Source organism: Carcharodon carcharias, chromosome 17, assembly GCF_017639515.1.
Source record: "Carcharodon carcharias isolate sCarCar2 chromosome 17, sCarCar2.pri, whole genome shotgun sequence".
Classification (NCBI taxonomy): Eukaryota; Metazoa; Chordata; class Chondrichthyes; order Lamniformes; family Lamnidae; genus Carcharodon; species Carcharodon carcharias.
The window spans coordinates 37592768-37609951 of record NC_054483.1 but is presented as its reverse complement, the minus strand read 5'-3'; the positions used below and the strand labels follow the sequence as shown (position 1 = coordinate 37609951).

At 47.9% G+C, this 17184-nt stretch overlaps 1 protein-coding gene across 1 annotated transcript in view; it reads right to left on the bottom strand.

Annotated features, from left to right (window-relative positions):
- Nucleotides 1-17184, bottom strand: part of hk1 (hexokinase 1) — a 276629-nt gene that overhangs the window by 217192 nt on the left and 42253 nt on the right. The window contains exon 3 of the mRNA XM_041209696.1: nucleotides 9909-10057. Coding sequence (XP_041065630.1) covers nucleotides 9909-10057 — 149 coding nt within the window. The remainder of the gene's footprint in view (nucleotides 1-9908; nucleotides 10058-17184) is intronic.

Here is a 17184-nt window from a genome sequence, read left to right as displayed (position 1 = left end):
TGTTAAAATAACATCCTGTGTGACTCAGTCAGAATTTGTCAATCTGATTGGCTGAAGGGACACGTTGTTGCTTGCTCCGATCACACATGCCACAGATCCCCTGTAGAGAGTACTGCACTGGATTAGGTGCTCAAAGCTTGTAAAAACCCTGGGCAACAGTCAGCGTGATCAACAGCCACCGACCGCAAAATCAGGGCAATAAAGTTATTTTAAATTTTTCATAAGGACCTTTTCCTATTAATTTTGTGAATTACTGGGAAAGTTCTGTGGAGAAGTGTTCTCCACAGTACAAACAGGAATTGGCCAAGGGGGGAGTTGGGGGGGTGGCTGGGGGGGAGTTCCAGCTGTTGTGCAGGTTGAGCAGTTGTAAGCAAGGGATTGGATGTCCCAGCTGTTCAAAAAGAGAAGGCCATGGGGCTCTAGATGTTAAACAGGGTGAGGGACAGGGAGTTACAGATGTTGAACAGGGTGAGGGGCAGGGAGTTCCAGGTGTTGAATAGGGCGAGGGGCAGAGGATCCAGAAGTTGAACAGGGTGAGGGGCAGGGAGTTCCAGATTTTGAACAGGGTGAGGGGCAGGGAGTTCCAGATGTTTAACAGGGCGTGGGAGCAGGGGTTCCAGGTGTTGATCAGGGCGGGGGAGGCAGGGAGTTCCAGATGCTAAACAGGGTGAGGGGCAGGGAGTTCCAGATGCTAAACAGGGTGAGGGGCAGGGAGTTCCAGATGTTAAACAGGGTTAGGGTCAGTGAGTTCCAGATGTTGAACAGGGTGAGGGGCAGGGAGTTCCAGATGTTGAACAGGGAGGGGGCAGGGAGTTCCAGATGTTGAACAGGGTGGAGGGGCAGGGAGTTCCAGGTGTTGAACAGGGTGAGGGGCAGAGGATCCAGAAGTTGAACAAGGTGAGGGGCAGGGAGTTCCAGATGTTGAACAGGGTGAGGGGAAGGGAGTTCCAGATGTTGAGCAGGGTGAGGGGAAGGGAGTTCCAGATGTTGAGCAGGGTGAGGGGCAGGGGTTCCAGATGTTGAACAGGGTGAGGGACAGGGAGTTCCAGATGTTGAACAGGGTGATAGGCAGGGAGTTCCAGATGTTGAACAGGGTGGGAAGCAGGGATTCCAGATGTTGAACAGGGAGGGCAGGGTTCCAGATGTTGATCAGGGCGTGGGGCAGGGAGTTCCAGTTGTTGAACAAGGTGAGGGGCAGGGGGTTCCAGATATTGATCAGGGCAGGGGGAAAGGTTCTAGCTGTTAAACAGGGCGGGGAGCAGGGAGTTCCAGCTGTTAAACAGGGTGAGGGGCAGGGAGTTCCAGATGTTGAACAGAGGGGGGTGCAGTGGTTCCAGATGTTAAACAGGGAAGGTAGCTGGGAGTTCCAGATGTCAAACATGGTGAGGTGCAGGGAATTCCAGTTGTTGAACAGGTGGGAGCAGAGGGTTCCAGATGTTGAACAGGGCAGGGGGAAAGTGAGTTCCAGCTGTTAAACAGGGCAGAGGCTTCCAGATGTTGAACAGGGCAGGTAGTGGGGAGTTCCAGATGTGGAACAGAGCAGAGGGCAGGGGTTCCAGATGTTGAACAGGGCGGGAGCAGGGAGTTCCAGTTGTTGAACAGGGTGGGGGCAGGGGGTTCCAGGTGTGGAACAGAGCAGGGGGCAGGGGTTCCAGATGTTGAACAGGGCGGGAGCAGGGAGTTCCAGTTGTTGAACAGGGCGGGGGCAGCAGGTTCCAGGTGTAGAACAGGGCGGGAGCAGCGAGTTCCAGTTGTTGAACAGGGCAGGGTGCAGGGAGTTCCAGCTGTTGAACAGGGTGGGGGGTGGGGAGTTCCAGTAGTTAAACAGGATGAGGCAGGGGTTTCCAGATGTTGAACAGGGCGGGTGGGCAGGGAGTTCCAGATGTTGAACACAGCATGGGACAGTGGTTCCAGATGTTGAACAGGGAGGGGGAAGTGGTTCCAGATGTTGAACCGGGCATGGGGGGTAACAGTTGTTAAACGGGGTGGGGGGCAGGGTGTTCCAGATGTTGAACAGGGCAGTGGGCAGGGGTTCCAGATGTTGAACAGAGTGAGGGACAGGGAGTTCCAGGTGTTGCACAGAGTGAGGGGCAGGGAGTTCTTTATGTTGAAGAGGACGGTGGGCAGGGGTTCCAGGTGTTGAACAAGGTGAGCGGCAGGGAGTTCCAGATGTTGAACAGGGTGAGCGGCAGGGAGTTTCAGATGTTGAAAAAGGCAGGGGCACAGAGTTCAAGTTGTTGAAGAGGGAGTGGGGCAGGGGTTCCGGGTGTTGAACAAGATGAGGGGTAGGGGGCTCCAGATGTTGATCAGGGTGGGGGGGAAGGGAGTTCCAGCTGTTAAACTGGATCAGGGCAGGGAGTTCCAGCTGTAAAAAAGGGTGAGGGGCAGAGATCCCAGATGTTGAACAAGGCAGGGGCAGTGGTTCCAGATGTTGAACAGGGGATGGGGGGAGTAACAGTTGTTAAACAGGAAGGGCAGGGAGTTTCAAATGTTGAACAGGTCAGTGGGCAGGGGTTCCAGATGTTGAACAGGGCGGGAGTATGGAGTTCCAGTTGTTGAACAGGGTGGGGGTAGTGGTTCCAGATGTTGAACAGAGCGGGTGGCAGTGGTTCCAGATGTTGAACAGGGTGGGTGGGGGGGTTCCAGATGTGAAACAGGGTGAGGTGCAGGGAGTTTCAGATGTTGAACAGCAGGGCGACAGTGGTTCCAGATGTTGAACCGGTTGGGGGTGGTTCCAGATGTTGAACAGGGCTTGGTGGGAGTAACAGTTGTTAAAAAGGGTGAAGGCAGGGAGTTCCAGATGTTGAACAGGGCAGTGGGCAGGGGTTCCAGATGTTGAACAGGGTGGGAGCAGGGAGATCCGGTTGTTGAACAGGACGGGGGCAGGGGTTCCAGGTGTTGAACAGGGTGGTTGCGGGATGTTCCAGACGTTGATTAGAGTGGGGGCAGGGGTTCCAGATGTTGAACAGGGCGGGAGCAGGGAGTTCCAGTTGTTGAACAAGCCGGGGGCAGGGGGTTCCAGGTGTTGAACAGGGCAGGAGAAGGGAGTTCCAGCTGTTGAACAGGGCAGGGTGCAGGGAGTTCCAGTTAACAGGGTGGGGGGCAGGGAGTTCCAGTTGTTAAACAGGGTGAGGGGCAGGGGGTTCCAAATGTTGAACATGGCAGGGGGAAGGGAGGTCCAGCTGTTAAAGAGGGCGGGGGAAGGGTTTCCAGATGTTGAACAGGGTGGTAGCGGAGAGTTCCAGATGTTGATCAGAGCGGGGGCAGGGGTTCCAGATGTTGAACCGGCCGGGAGCAGGGAGTTCCAGGTGTTGAACAGGCCGGGGGGCTGGGGGTTCCAAGTGTTGAACAGGGCAGGAGAAGGGAGAAAAAAAACAAAAAAACTGTGGATGCTGGAAATCCAAAACAAAACAGAATTACCTGGAAAAACTCAGCAGGTCTGGCAGCATCGGCGGAGAAGAAAAGAGTTGACGTTTCGAGTCCTCATGACCCTTCGACCGAACTGGAGAAGGGAGTTCCAGTTATTGAACAGGGCAGGGTGCAGGGAGTTCCAATTGTTAAACAGGGTGAGGGGCAGGGGTTTCCAGATGTTGAACAGGGTGGGTGGGCAGGGAGTTCCAGATGTTGAACAGGGTGAGGTGCAGGGAGTTCCAGCTGAACAGGGCGGGGGGGGGGGGGGGAGGGAGTTCCAACTGTTAATCAGGATGAGGGGCAGGGTTTCCAGATGTTTAACAGGGTGAGGTGCAGGGAGTTACTGATGTTGAATAGGGTGAGTGGCATAGGTTCCAGATGTTGGACAAGGTGAGTGGCAGGGAATTCCAGATGTTGAACGGAGGGCGACAGGGGTTCCAGGTGTTGAACAGGATGGGTGGGCAGAGAGTTCCAGATGTTGAACAAGGCAGGGTGCAGGGAGTTCCAGCTGAACAGGGTGGGGGGCAGGGAGTTCCAGTTATTAAACAGGGTGAGGGGCAGGGGTTTCCAGATGTTGAACAGGGCGGGTGGGCAGGGAGTTCCAGATGTTGAACAGGGTGAGGGGCAGGGAGTTCCAGCTGAACAGGGTGGGGGTGAAGGGAGTTCCAACTGTTAAATAGGATGAGGGGCAGGGTTTCCAGATGTTTAACAGAGTGGGGGGAGGGAGTTCCAGTTGTTGAACAGGGAGGTGGCAGGGAGTTCCAGCTGTTGAACAGTGTGGGGGGCAGAGGTTCCAGCTGTTGAGCAAGGGTGAAGGGAGGTTCCAGCTGTTGTGCAGGATGAAACAACTGATCTACCTGGTTGTTGCCATTGCTAATGTCTTCACTTTTATTAAAATTCAGGAGGTTCAAGTTCACTCCCGAGCCTATACTAACTTAGCCATGCTCTTGTGTAGAGCAGTTAAAGCAGCACAGCTGGACTCTGTACGCCAGAGTTAAGAAGCAGAAAATAGTAAGAGTTCTAGATCTTGATACTCCTCACATGCAGGTGTATGTTGTGATGTCCTTTATGGTCAACTGACCTGCATATACATATTGTCTGAGTCACAGACAAAGAATGACTATTTGGATAACAAATTCTGGACTGCTGGAATCCATGGTGCAATCAGTGAGGGTTTGGGAAACAATGTTGTTATGTAAACAGAGAATCACTCATTAGCATGTACTTCCTTTATGTCTGCCTTTAAAAATACAGAGAGTTACACATTTTGCATTTTTAGAAACAGTAAGCTGAACCATTTACAATGCATCTTTCTTACAGACCTGCTTCTAATTGTAGGACACGGATGTAATCAGTCAGACTGGGATCTTCCATGATTCTGCTCACTCCAGGGGCAGACTGAAAGATCTGCCTGCCTGCCTGAGGTATGACCCATGGCCCAGAGCCGAGTGCTGCTGGTGACAGCTGTTTTACCCATGTCAACAGTCACTCAGCTGACAGGGACATCCAATCAAAAGACCTCACCAGAAAGCTTTTGGGTGAATTTGATATCATTCGCACAAGGGTTTTGTTTACAGGCTTCTCCCTGTCAGCTTTATTGCAGCCAATTAAGTTACTGTTACTATAGGTATTTACAGTAGGGAGGCATGGGCGGAATCATCCCAGATTTGCATTATCCCCGCTCTGGGCAAAAGCCAGCAAGCAAGATCACCAATCTCTTGAGAGGTGATGGTGGCGGTGGTCAGTGCCAACACCCTACAAGAGAGGACAGCCACAGAGTGCCGGAAGACGATGAATGGTCTCCTCTGTTCCACCAGGCTAAGTGTCACTCTTCTCATCACTCTCAGCTCACACAATCACACACTCATCACACATTCACAGGGATCTCATTCACTTCCTGTTCAAGGGACACTCTCTCACACACACCTGGGGAAAAGAATGTTTTACCCACCAGGTTTTCATGCCGTATCATCTCATTCCTGCCTCATTCAGCATCCCCGGGAAACACGCTGGGTAGCTGGCGGGGCACCCTCTGATTCGCCCACCCCACCGTCACCTCAGGCCTTCAGTAAATGGGTGCCATATTTAAAAGCTGCCCCTGCACAGAGCTAGCACTCTTCAAGAGATGGGGAGCTGCTATGAACTGATGCCTGTCAAAGGGAGATAACATGCTGCTCCCAGATTTAGTGACGCCTCCCTCAAGTGCCTACTGGATGCAGTGGAGGCCCACCACCATGTCCTCTACCCCCACTCTGGGCAAAGGCCAGCAAGCAAGGTCACAAATCCGGCTTGGGAGGCAGTGGCAGCAGTGGTCAGTGCCAACACCCTGCAAAAGAGTTCAGCCACCCAGTACTGAAAGAGGATGAATGGTCTCCTCCATTCCGTTCAAGGGACATCACCATTCACTCTTTCACACACACTTTCATTGTCCTCATCCCGTCTGTGGGACCACTCACCACCCACACAGGACAGGCATACTCATCATTCGGCCCGGCAGACATCCTGCTTACACTCTCTCCACCTCTATTCATGCAGGACAAGTTGGCACACAACAACAGGGAGAGGCCTCAGACTGGTGCAGGAACTCGCAGACTTTGAAAATAGAGTCATCTAGCTGGCCGGTGAGGATCTGGACCGTTCCTGGGCTGACGGTGACGTTAGCAATGCTCAATAGTGAGAATCCAGCAGTGCAACATCCATCAGACAACCATGCTGTGAGTGAGTTCCTCTGTTCCGCAGTCCTCTGCCATGCACTAATTATCTCTCCTTGCTCTGGCAGGCACATCTGGGAAACAGTCAAGGGGGTCCACAAGCTAGGTCCTTGTCTCAAGCCCCAAAGACACCTCGAGAAGAACCTGATGATACCCTCATTGACGATGTGTCACAGCACTCACCCCACACCCCCCACCAGCACAGCAACACACACCTCGGCGGGACCTAACTTTAGAGTAACCTCGGGATCACAATCTGCTGAGTCTGAGTCAGATAACAAGCCTCTGGACTCGGTCATGGCACAGCTGCTGGAGCTACAAAGGCAAGCTCAGGAACATCAGGAAAGGATGTCCGCTGCACTCCTCAGATTGCAAAGGAGTCCATCTACCTTCAATCTGAGGTGATAGCAATGGCATGCCAATGCACTGGGGGCAAAACTGGTAGGATAGCAGGCGCTATGGAGACCTTGGTCCAGGATATAGGTCCTGCACTGCTGCACGGGCTGAGTTCCATCACTGACACCATAGTTGGATTCCAACAGTGTCAACCCGAGAGGGGTGTGGGGCAGCTCGATCTCACTCCGGCTTCTCCTTCTCCTCACGGAGTCAGCCAGGAGCTCTTCGGCACCCATAGAGAGGAGGATCAGCAGGTGCACCCTCCAGGGCCATCCACCCAGGTGACTCTGGGCAAGTCTGCCCATCCAAATCCCCTCTTCATGTGACCCCAGCAAATCCAGCTCCACAGGCCGAGGAGGGTGTCACTGCCACACAGCAGGGCCCTGAAAGCAGGCCGGGTCCCCCCAGGTCTTTGCCCTCCAGAGGATGCCCGCCAATGTCATCACAGACAGGGTGTAGCAGTCAGCAGGCTGCCTCCACCTCCACTGTGGATTTCCGAGGAGCACCAAGACAGTGGCAGGGTTAGGAAGGTTAAGAAGATGTAACTCTTTTTGCTACAAACAAATACATTAAATTAACAAAATCAGGAACAAAGTAAAAGGCAGCCCCTTAAAGGGAAACTGCAAAAGAAAAACAATTCACAAAGGAAACTTACAACGTCAAATCAAAATATGATTAAAGAGGTCAATAAAGCACCCCAGTCCCCGCAGTGCCCGAGCAGTGCCCAAGCACGGAAGGCCTCGACTGTGCCAGCGGACACTGTGTGTTCCCTCTCCATGGACACCCGGCCACTAACATAGCCACAGATGAGGGGCAGACAGTTGGGCAGGTTAACCCCCTTGATCGCCTGCTGCCTGGACCTGTTAATGGTCAGCTTGGCCAGGCCCTGGAGCAGGTTCACGAGGGGGTTCCTCCTCCCTCCTGGCCCCCCTCCACACTGGGTGCCCATAGATCAGGAACGTGGAACTGAATTGCAAACAATAGTGAACGGTTTCTCAAATAACTAAATAGGGAGTGCAGCCTATAACATCTTTATATGCATGGTCCACGGATTCCACAAGACCACAAAAGGGACAGGTATCTTGGGAGCCCGTGAACTGACACATTCTACAATTTTATGGGATTGCTACATGCAACACCCTCCACTCCAGGTCCTTGATGGAGGGGGGGAGGACTCCCGCATGCAGCTGCAGCCCATACAGGAAACCCCTCCGCACCTTGCTAATGAGCATTTCCGCAAGACGACTCAGGTTGCGGAGCTCCGGCTCCCAAGGGAGAGTTTGGGGCTTGCGGTCAAATTGGAATTCCGTCCGAACAGGGACGGAAGACCACTGCACACCTGAGCATCCTCAAGACCACGTATGACATTGGGGCCGAGCATGACCGGCCTAAGGTCATGGATGACATTGGCCGCGAGCCGGACGTCCACCGACGTGCGATGCGCCAACTCCAGTGGGAGTATCCAGCTCAATCCTCCGCCACCCAGCACGTCCCCGATCCTGGTCACCCAGCAGCCACAGCCTCCTCTCTGCCAGCCACTGAAAAGGACGGAGGGGCGGATTCCTGAGCAGAGGCTCTCTGACGATAGCCGTTACCCCTGACGGGGGAGAGCTGCATCGCGAGGCGACCATGTTCTAGACTTTGAACAGGTCCTGGTAAAACACGGGCAACGCCTGCAAGGAGCCACCGAAGCCCCTCAGGTCTACAAACAGGAGCTGCACGTCATAATTCAGGCTGTGCACCTGACGGAAGAAATACGTCGTCAGTGCACACCATCTCGGAGGAGGCTCATCGTAAAGGTATTGCTGCAGGGTCTGAAGGCGGAAAGTCGCCACCTGTGTGCGTAGGCACACTAGCGCCTGACCGCCCTCCCTAAGCGGGAGACTCAGAACTTCAGCAGCGACCCTGTGCAATCTTTTGTCCCAGGAGAAGTCGACTAACATTTTCTGGATTTTTGTGACAAAGTCCGGGGGAGGGGTCAAAGTGACCAGCCGATACCACAACATGGCGGCGATCAGCTGGTTTATGACCAGGACTCGACCCCGGTAAGACCGCACTCAGAGCAGTCCTGTCCTGCACCGCAGGCGAGCGGTGACTTTCATCTCCAGCTCCTGCCCGTTCACTGGCCAGGATTCCTCAGCAGGGCAGAGATGGACCCCCAGGTATAGGAGGCTGGTCCTGCTCCAGGTGAAAGGCCTGAGCTCCTTGGGTAGGAGATCCTTCTGCCACGGACCGACCAGGAGCCCAGAACACTTGTCCCAGTTGATCCCAACAGAGGACGCAGCAAAGCCTCTTGGCACTCGCACATCCTCCGCAGGTCAGCTGGGTCGGTGAAGATGAGAAGCTCATCATTGGCATAAGCCGAGAGGACCAGAACCAATCCCGACAACTTCCTCCGCAAGAGGCACAGGACAGGCTCCACGCAGATAGAATACAATTGCCCAGACAGGAGGCAGCCCTGACGCACTCCCCTCCCAAAGCGAAGGGGCCCGTTAACTTTAACCAGATACTCTGCAGCAGTGTACAGAAGTCAGATCCGGGCAATGAAATATGTAAGCGCTTCGCAACAGTACTGTGCACTCACCTCTGAGTTCCCCTCGAGGTTCAGCTCACCAGGTGCATGCCTTTTAAATGCTGTTGTGAAACATGTTGGTGTGGGGCCTGGATGATCCAGCGTGGTGGGATGATTCCAGCAAGCAGGGCTTATAATGATATTCAGATATATTACACAGTGACGTTCCCAATGTCTGGCGGTGGGAAACAGGGCCCGCCATTGACAGGCAGAGTGTACGATCACAAACTGGTTTCACAATGGCAGAGCAATTCACAACTGATCCCAATCTCTTCTGATATCCTTTATCTTTCTTTACTTCAAACATTTATCCACCTTTCCCTTAAAAAGATGCAATGGTTTCTGCCTCAACTACTCCCTGTGGCAAAGCATTCAAAGCTTGAACAACCCAATACATAAAGAATTTCTCTTAATCTCTATCTTTTAACAGAATCTTAATCTGATAACCCTCCTGCCCCCTTCAAGTGACTCCCTATTTATTCCATCACAATTTTTAAAATCTCAATAGAATCAAATAAAATTTCAAGTCTTCCCTTAGCTATTTTGTCATTAACACATTTTACATGTAGCCACATCAATGGCACGCATGAAATTTGTTTTTTACCCTAATCTCAATTGTGTGGGAGTGAATGGCTATGCATTTAATTAGACAAAGGAAGGGAACAAGGTAGATAGTTTTTTCAAAGATGGGCAAATTACTTCCATTTGGCTGTGAAATTCTATGATTGAAGATAGTTTATTTGTGATGTAGTTCTCCCTTACTTAAAGCAACTTTTCAAACAATTTAAATTTATAAATGTGAATGAAATAACCCATACCCGTGCACCACTGCCGTGCATGATATCCTCCGGCGTAGGGTAGATCTGGGATTCCATCTCCACCTTCTGCTGTCGTTCATGAGACACTTTTACACGTAGAATGCGAAAACTGGAGCCTCCCAAATCCAGAGCAACAAAGTCTCCTTTCTCTGTAGTAAATATCAAAAAGAAGAGCTCTTTAGTTGGATGGCTATCTGCTGAACTTTTTAAGATGAATCAGTTAAGAGTAAATCCAGAAGGAACATATTCAGATTTGCAATTCCGGTAAAAGGAAGGACACAATACCTGTGCCAGCAGAACCAAAACTGTATCCAGGATTATATTTTCTGAATATATCAAATTTAGTAAGCTGAATGCATCAGAAGGAAATACAAAGGCTGGCAGAAGTTTGGAACTCTTCTCCAAATAGTAATTAAAGTTAGATCAATTGTTAATTTTAAATTTGAGATTGTTGAGATTTTTGTTATCCAAAGATAGTAAGGAATATGGACCAAAGGTCGATACGTGGATATATGATATGTGGTCACAGATCAGCCATGTTCTCTTTGAGTGACAGGACATATTTGACAGGCTGAATGGCCTACTCATTTTCCTATGAAATACTGATGAATATCATACCCAACAAAAGCCTCATCCTGTTTTCTCTAAACTTACTGCATCCTGGGTGCTCATAAAATAGCCACATTTCACATTCCATTTCAGTAATTCTTTTAAGGATTGTAAATTTCTAAGCCTTTAGAAATGATAATTTGAGACAAAATTAACAGTTACTTGGGTAAATGTGGATTAATTAAGGAAAGCCAGGATAGATTTGTGAAGGCAAATAGTGCTCAATGAGCTTGGTTGAGTTTTTTGATGAGGTACAGAGAGGGTTGATGAGGGCAATGTGGATGATGAAGTGTACATGGACTTCCAAAAGCCATTTCATTAAGTGCCATATAATAGGCTTGTCAGCAAAGTTAAAGCCCATGGAAAAAATAGGGACAGTACCAGCATGAATATAAAATTGGCTGAATGACAGGAATCAAAAAATAGTGTTGAATGGTTGTTTGTCAGACTGTAGGGGGGTTTATAGTAGGATTGCCTAGGTGGCAGTGTTAGGACCCTGCTTTTCTTGGTATATATTAATTCCATTTGCCTGCTCTTTCCCCAAAGCCCTGCAAATGTTTCTTTTCAAGTATTTATCCAATTCCTTTTTAAAAGTTACTACTGAATCCATGCAACCATCCTATCAGGTCCAGTTCTTAACAGCTTGCTGCATAAAAAATTCTCATCTCACCTTTGAATTCTAATAGGATTTTGTTGGAAAAAAAGGAGAGGATAAATAAAGAAGTACAGTCAGTATGGTTTTTCTTGTTAGCTCTAATTCTTTTACCGGTCTACATAGGAATACATTGGATTTACAGCGCAGAAACAGGCCATTCAGCCCAATCAGTCCATGCTAGTGTCCTCCTAACACTGAAAACACTTGCTCCTTATTTACTACAACAATAGCTTTTAGTTATGTAATGCCTTTAATGCAATAAACCATCACAAGGCACTTCACAGGACCATTGTAAAATGAAGTATGACACAGAACCAGAAAAGGGGATATTAGATCAGATGCCCAAAAGCTTGACCAAGATGTAGGAAAGTAGTGTTTTAAAGGTGAAGAGAGATGTAGATAGGCAGAAAGGTGTAGGGAGAATATTCCAGAACTTAGGGCCTAGGCAGCTGAAGGCACAGTCACAAATAGCAGAGCAATTAACCTGGGATCCTCAAGAGGCCAGAATCAGAATAGCACAGATACCTTGGAGATTTGTGAGGCCAGAGGAGATTACAGTGATAGGATGGGGGTGAGGTCATCAGGAGCTGGTGGGGGGGGGTGGGGGGGGTGGGGGGGTGGGTGGAATTAGAAAACAAGAATGAGAATTTTAAAATCACGACTTTGTTAGATCAGCAACCAATGTAGATAGATCAGCAAGTACAGGGGTGTTAATTGACCACTTATAACTCTTAAATTCTTCGTGATTTTGAAACAAGTCAAACTGAAGGATGTTCTCGCTAACCTGCTGCTTTCCTCAGTGATCACAGCCTTTAAGAGACATAGAGGCTTTTTTCCAAAAAGGTGACCTTGCTCAAAAGTAGGACAAAACACTGCAGGAAACCTTGTTTAGCACACAAATCAGCATTCAGCTGAACCTGCCAACATTGCCCATATATGTAACTGTGCAAACGATGAGGGTTCCTGTTATTAATTTGACAGCCACTTCAAGAAGCTATGACAGCAGTATTTTTAATCGCATCGGTTGTCTATGAATAAAGGAAAGCAAACACTGCTGAACTCGAACATTTTCCTTCAAATCTCTTTCACAGGAGTAACAGTGTAGTGGGTCAGCACTTTAAGTATTTCCCATTTACATCTAGTTATGTCTAAGCTGTTAGAATTTGACTTAAAACAGTAAAATAGGTTTATTAAAATCACTTTCTCAAACCCAGCTGCATAATTAGAAGTAACGAGCAGAGTGAATCTGAGACCATAAGCTAAATGAGAACATCATTGGGGCTGAGGGGACAGGGGTGGTCTTTCAGCATACAGTGCACACCTGCTCATTTAAAATGTAAACAATTATTTACTACATATCTATAAACTAAAAAGACACCACATTCCTGAAAAAACATTTTCTTGCTTTAATGATAAACAGCACTGACATGAACTATATTAAAAAATCATCCTTCTCCACCTTTTTTAAGGTCCAATTATAACAAAATTACATGCAATTCATCTTTCCCCAAGATTAAAAAAACTGGAAGAGGTATCCTGATTTTCCGTAATGATAATGTGCCTTTAAGGCCCCTAGTGTGCTTCATGGTTTGCATCAGAATTTCCCAACGCAGGAAACGCAGAAATGAATTTGCACACAGCAAGTTCCCACAGACAGCAAAAACTAGGTTATCAGTTGTGATTGAGGGATAAATATTGGCCAGGATACTAGGGAGAACTTCCCTGCTCTTCTTCAAAATAGCACCATTGGATCTTTTACATCCACCTAAGAGGGTTTGCCTTCCTGGTAGTCACATGATAAGACATTAGTGGAATAGTTGACTAATCATTGAAATCAATCTCTACTGATTATTCTACAGAGCAAGAGATGAACTTTGGAGAGCTTTGGGAACCATAGGTCCAAAGTTACCTGTTCCTCCCAAACATGTTAGACTCACCTTGTCATTTTTCAAATTACTCACATACCATATCCCGAAAGGAACCTATCTAATTTAATTTGAATAACTCAGCATTATCATCTTCTACTGTCTCCCCAGGGAGCCTTTCCAGAGCCTGATCTTTCACTCACTGAAATAATGTTCTTACAGCTTATTCGTGAATTTACCTCCCTTCCTGTGCAGGCTGCAACCTCTGGTTCAACTAATCTGGAAAAGGTGAAATGGTTTGTCATGGTTGACATTATCCAGTCCCTTTAGAACCCTAAAAACAGCAATTTTATCACCTCTCAATCTTGTCTGCTCCTGTGAGAACATGCCCAATTTATATCAATGCTCCTTATAATTCAATCTCTCTAACCTCTCAATCACCTGACCACTCTCTTTTGTAGCCTTTAGCTCCTTCTTGTACTGTGGGGTCCAAGACTGTACAGAATATTCTAAGTACCATCATAGTAATGATTTATAAAGTGAAGGAATTTTACCTCATCATTTGAGCTCTAAATAAATTAAGCTAATTAAGATCACAATTTTTTTCATATCAGTTGACCACTAAGATAATAGATGGAGGGTGAACAGTGAGTCAGAGAGATGTATAAATAGAAGACAGCTATGATTGTATTAGCTGAGACAGTTGATTAATTAGGATGAATTCATTACCAAAATTAGGTTCTGTTTAAATAGCTTAAAAATTAAGCTCAGGCCCTTCTTTATCTTAATCTATCTAGTGAATCCTTGGTCAGTCAGAGTAGAGATCAGCCAAAAAGAAACAGGCTTGTTGGGCCCAATGGCTTATGGGCTATGCTGAGCGAAAAGCCATTCATGAGTGTAAAAGCTGAATGCGATAGTTCCCAGTAAAGCCCCAGATTGTAGGTGCCTGAAGGTCAGTCTGCAACAGATGACAGCATCCTTTATGACAGGTCTCCTGTGACAGGCCCAGAGAGGAATATGCAATCACAGGATCATACAAGGTAACAGCAGAGAAACTGGCCATTTGACCTAGTACTTTTCCCAAAGAGTTGCTTAATCTAATCCCACTCTCCAGCTCACTCCCTGTATTCTTAAATATTCGTCTTCCCTGAAGCAAGTATCTCGGTCCCTTCTAAGAAAATTCATGGACAGTGTTCCAATAGAAGGAGTGCATGGCACAGAATTCCACATTCTAATCACTTTCTGCATAAAAGAATTATTTCTAACTACCCCTTTAATCCTCTGTGATTATCTTAATTGTGTACACGTTCATAAGATTACTATTTCCTCTCATAATCCTTCAGGATTTTTTTTCATTCTTTCATGGGATGTGGGTGTCACTGGCAAGTCCAACATTTGTTACCTACCCCTAATTGCCTTTGAACTGAGCAGCTTGCTAGGCCATTTCAGAGGGCAATTAGGAGTCAACCACATTGTTATGGGTCTGGAGTCACATGTAAGTCAGACCAAGTAAGAACGGCAGATTTCCCTCCCTATAGCACATTAGTGAACCAAATGGGTTTTTACGCCAATCGACAATGGTTTCACAGTCACTATTACCGAGACTAGCTTTCAATTCCAGATTTTAAAAAATAACTAATTGAATTTAAATTCCACCAGCTGCTGTGTGCATTAGCCCAGGCCTCTGGATTACTACTCCAATGATATTACCACTGTGCCACCATCTGCTCTAAGAACCAATTGAAACTTTGGCAGTGGTGGGGTTCAAACACATTTCTCCTCAAGGACTAGAACATGAATAAAGCACCTTAGACTGTTCGGCCACACTGCAGCTTGGCTTCACTGCTGCTGTTCCTTCAACAACCCCAGGTTTTATTACATCAAAGCACTCATGGTTAGCCTCCTGATTCCATCATTCCCATACCACAGCATCTCAACCACAAGTCTCTTTATGATCTTGAACCTCTCTGCCCTTACAAGCTCCTCTGTTGCTGCTTAATCTTTACAGCTCTTCTGAAAATGCTATAACGTCTGGGTGTCCCTTAAGTCCAAGGGATGCAGATTTGAAAGAATATGGCAGACAAGTGGTTTAGCCACCCACTGCCAGATTTGGACAGACCACATAGACCAATATTGGGTACTGTTCCTGTCTGCTAAAACTGCTCATATTCCAGGATCATCCTGGAATGCAAGGATAACCCTCAGCTTCTTTTCTCGACTACAAATCATGTTCTAAAACATCTCCCCAGTCTCCTCCACCCTCGCCTCCAGCAGTAAGTGTGAGGAGATCACAGGGAAAATTTTTAGCTCGGCAGGCGGGTGCATGCCTGACCTCCTTGAGTGTAAAATGATGCGCCTTAATTGCCCTGCCAGCGTGAAATTGCCTTCTGGCCCTGATCGCGGGCGGCGGTCAGCTTCCCAATATGGGTGAAATTCTGCCCATGGACTTTTTTTCTCACTAACATTGACACCATCCAATCAGATGCTTCAACTGCTTCCCTCCCTTCCACTAGCCCACCATTCAGAGTTCCTCTAATACTCCTCCTTTCCTTAGCCTGAACTCACATTTTTCTCAAATTTCTCTATCTCCTCTCATGCCCTTTCCAAATCCATCCTGTCCAGGAAACCCAACTTATGCTCCCTGACCCCATTCCCACTGACCTGCTGACTTTCAACATCCCCACCTGGTATCCATGTTAGCTGATGTTAATTGTTCTCTCTCTTCAGCAGTTGCTCCTTTCTCCTTTAAATCTGTCATCATCAAGCCTCCTCGCGAAAAATCCTTGCAAACTACTACCCCATCTCCAAACTCCCTTTCCTCTCCAAACTTCCTTACCTATACCTCCCTACCTTGCATTTCTCCTTTAAGAGACTCCTAAAAAACTATGTCTTTGACCAAGCGTTCGTCATCTGACATATCTCATGTGGCTTGCTGTCATATTTAATTTATAACACTCCTATGAAGTGACATCGTATTACTTTAAAGGTATTATATAAATATAAGTTGCTGTTCAGAACTGTAGTCCATCACTTTTAGTAATATCCCAGAATTTACACTGATTTTTCCCAATGACTTTATAACATTTCCATAACGGGATGCTCAATGCCACACATTGCTCATGGGATGTGCGCATTGCTGGCTAGGCCAGTATTTATTGCCCATCCCAAATTGCCCTTGAGGTGATGAGCTGCCTTCTTGAACCACTGCAGTCCATAGCACCCACAGTGCTATTAGGAAGGGAGTCCCAGGATACAAACATATGAAATAGGTGAAGTAGGCCATCCAGCCCATTGAGCCTGCTCTGCCATTCAATAAGGTCATGGCTGATCTGTTTGTGTTTTGAATTCCACATTCCTATCTACCCCCGATAAACTTTGCTTCCCTTGACTAACAACAGTCTGATGATTTTGACCTACTGACAGTGAAGCAACGGTGATATATTTCCAAGTCAGGATGGTGAGTGGCTTGGAGGGGAACTTCCAGGTGGTGGTTTTCCCATGTCTCTGCTGCCCTTTCCTTCTACATGGTAGTGCTGAAGGGTTTGGAAGGTGCTGTCTAAGGAGCCATGGTGAGTTTCTGCAGTGCATCTTGGAGATAGTACACACTAATGCTACTGTGCGTCGGTGGTGGAGGGAGTGAATGTTTGCGGTTGGGGTGCCAGTCAAGCAGGCTGCTTTGTCCTGGATGGTGTTGAGCTTCTTGAGTGTTGTTGGAGCTGCACTCATCCAGACAAGTGGAGAATGTTCCATCACATCCCTGACTTGGGCCTTGTTGATGGTGGACAGGCTTTGGGGAGTCAGGAGGTGAGCTATTTGCTGCAAGATTCCTAGCCTCTGACCTGCTCTAGCCACAGTATTTATATGGCTAGCCCAGTTCAATTTCTGGCAAATGATAACCCCCAGGAGGTTGATAGTGGCGGATTCAGTGATGGCAATGTCATTGAACATCAAGCCGTGATGGCTAGATTCTCTCTTATTGCCTGACACTTGTATGGTGCGAATGTTACTTGCCACTTGTCAGCCCAAGCCTGGATATTGTCCAGGTCTTGCTGCGTTTGGACATGGACTGCTTCAGCATCCGAGGAGTCGTGAATGGTGCTGAACATGGTGCAATCATCAGCGAACATCCCCACTTCTGACCTTATGA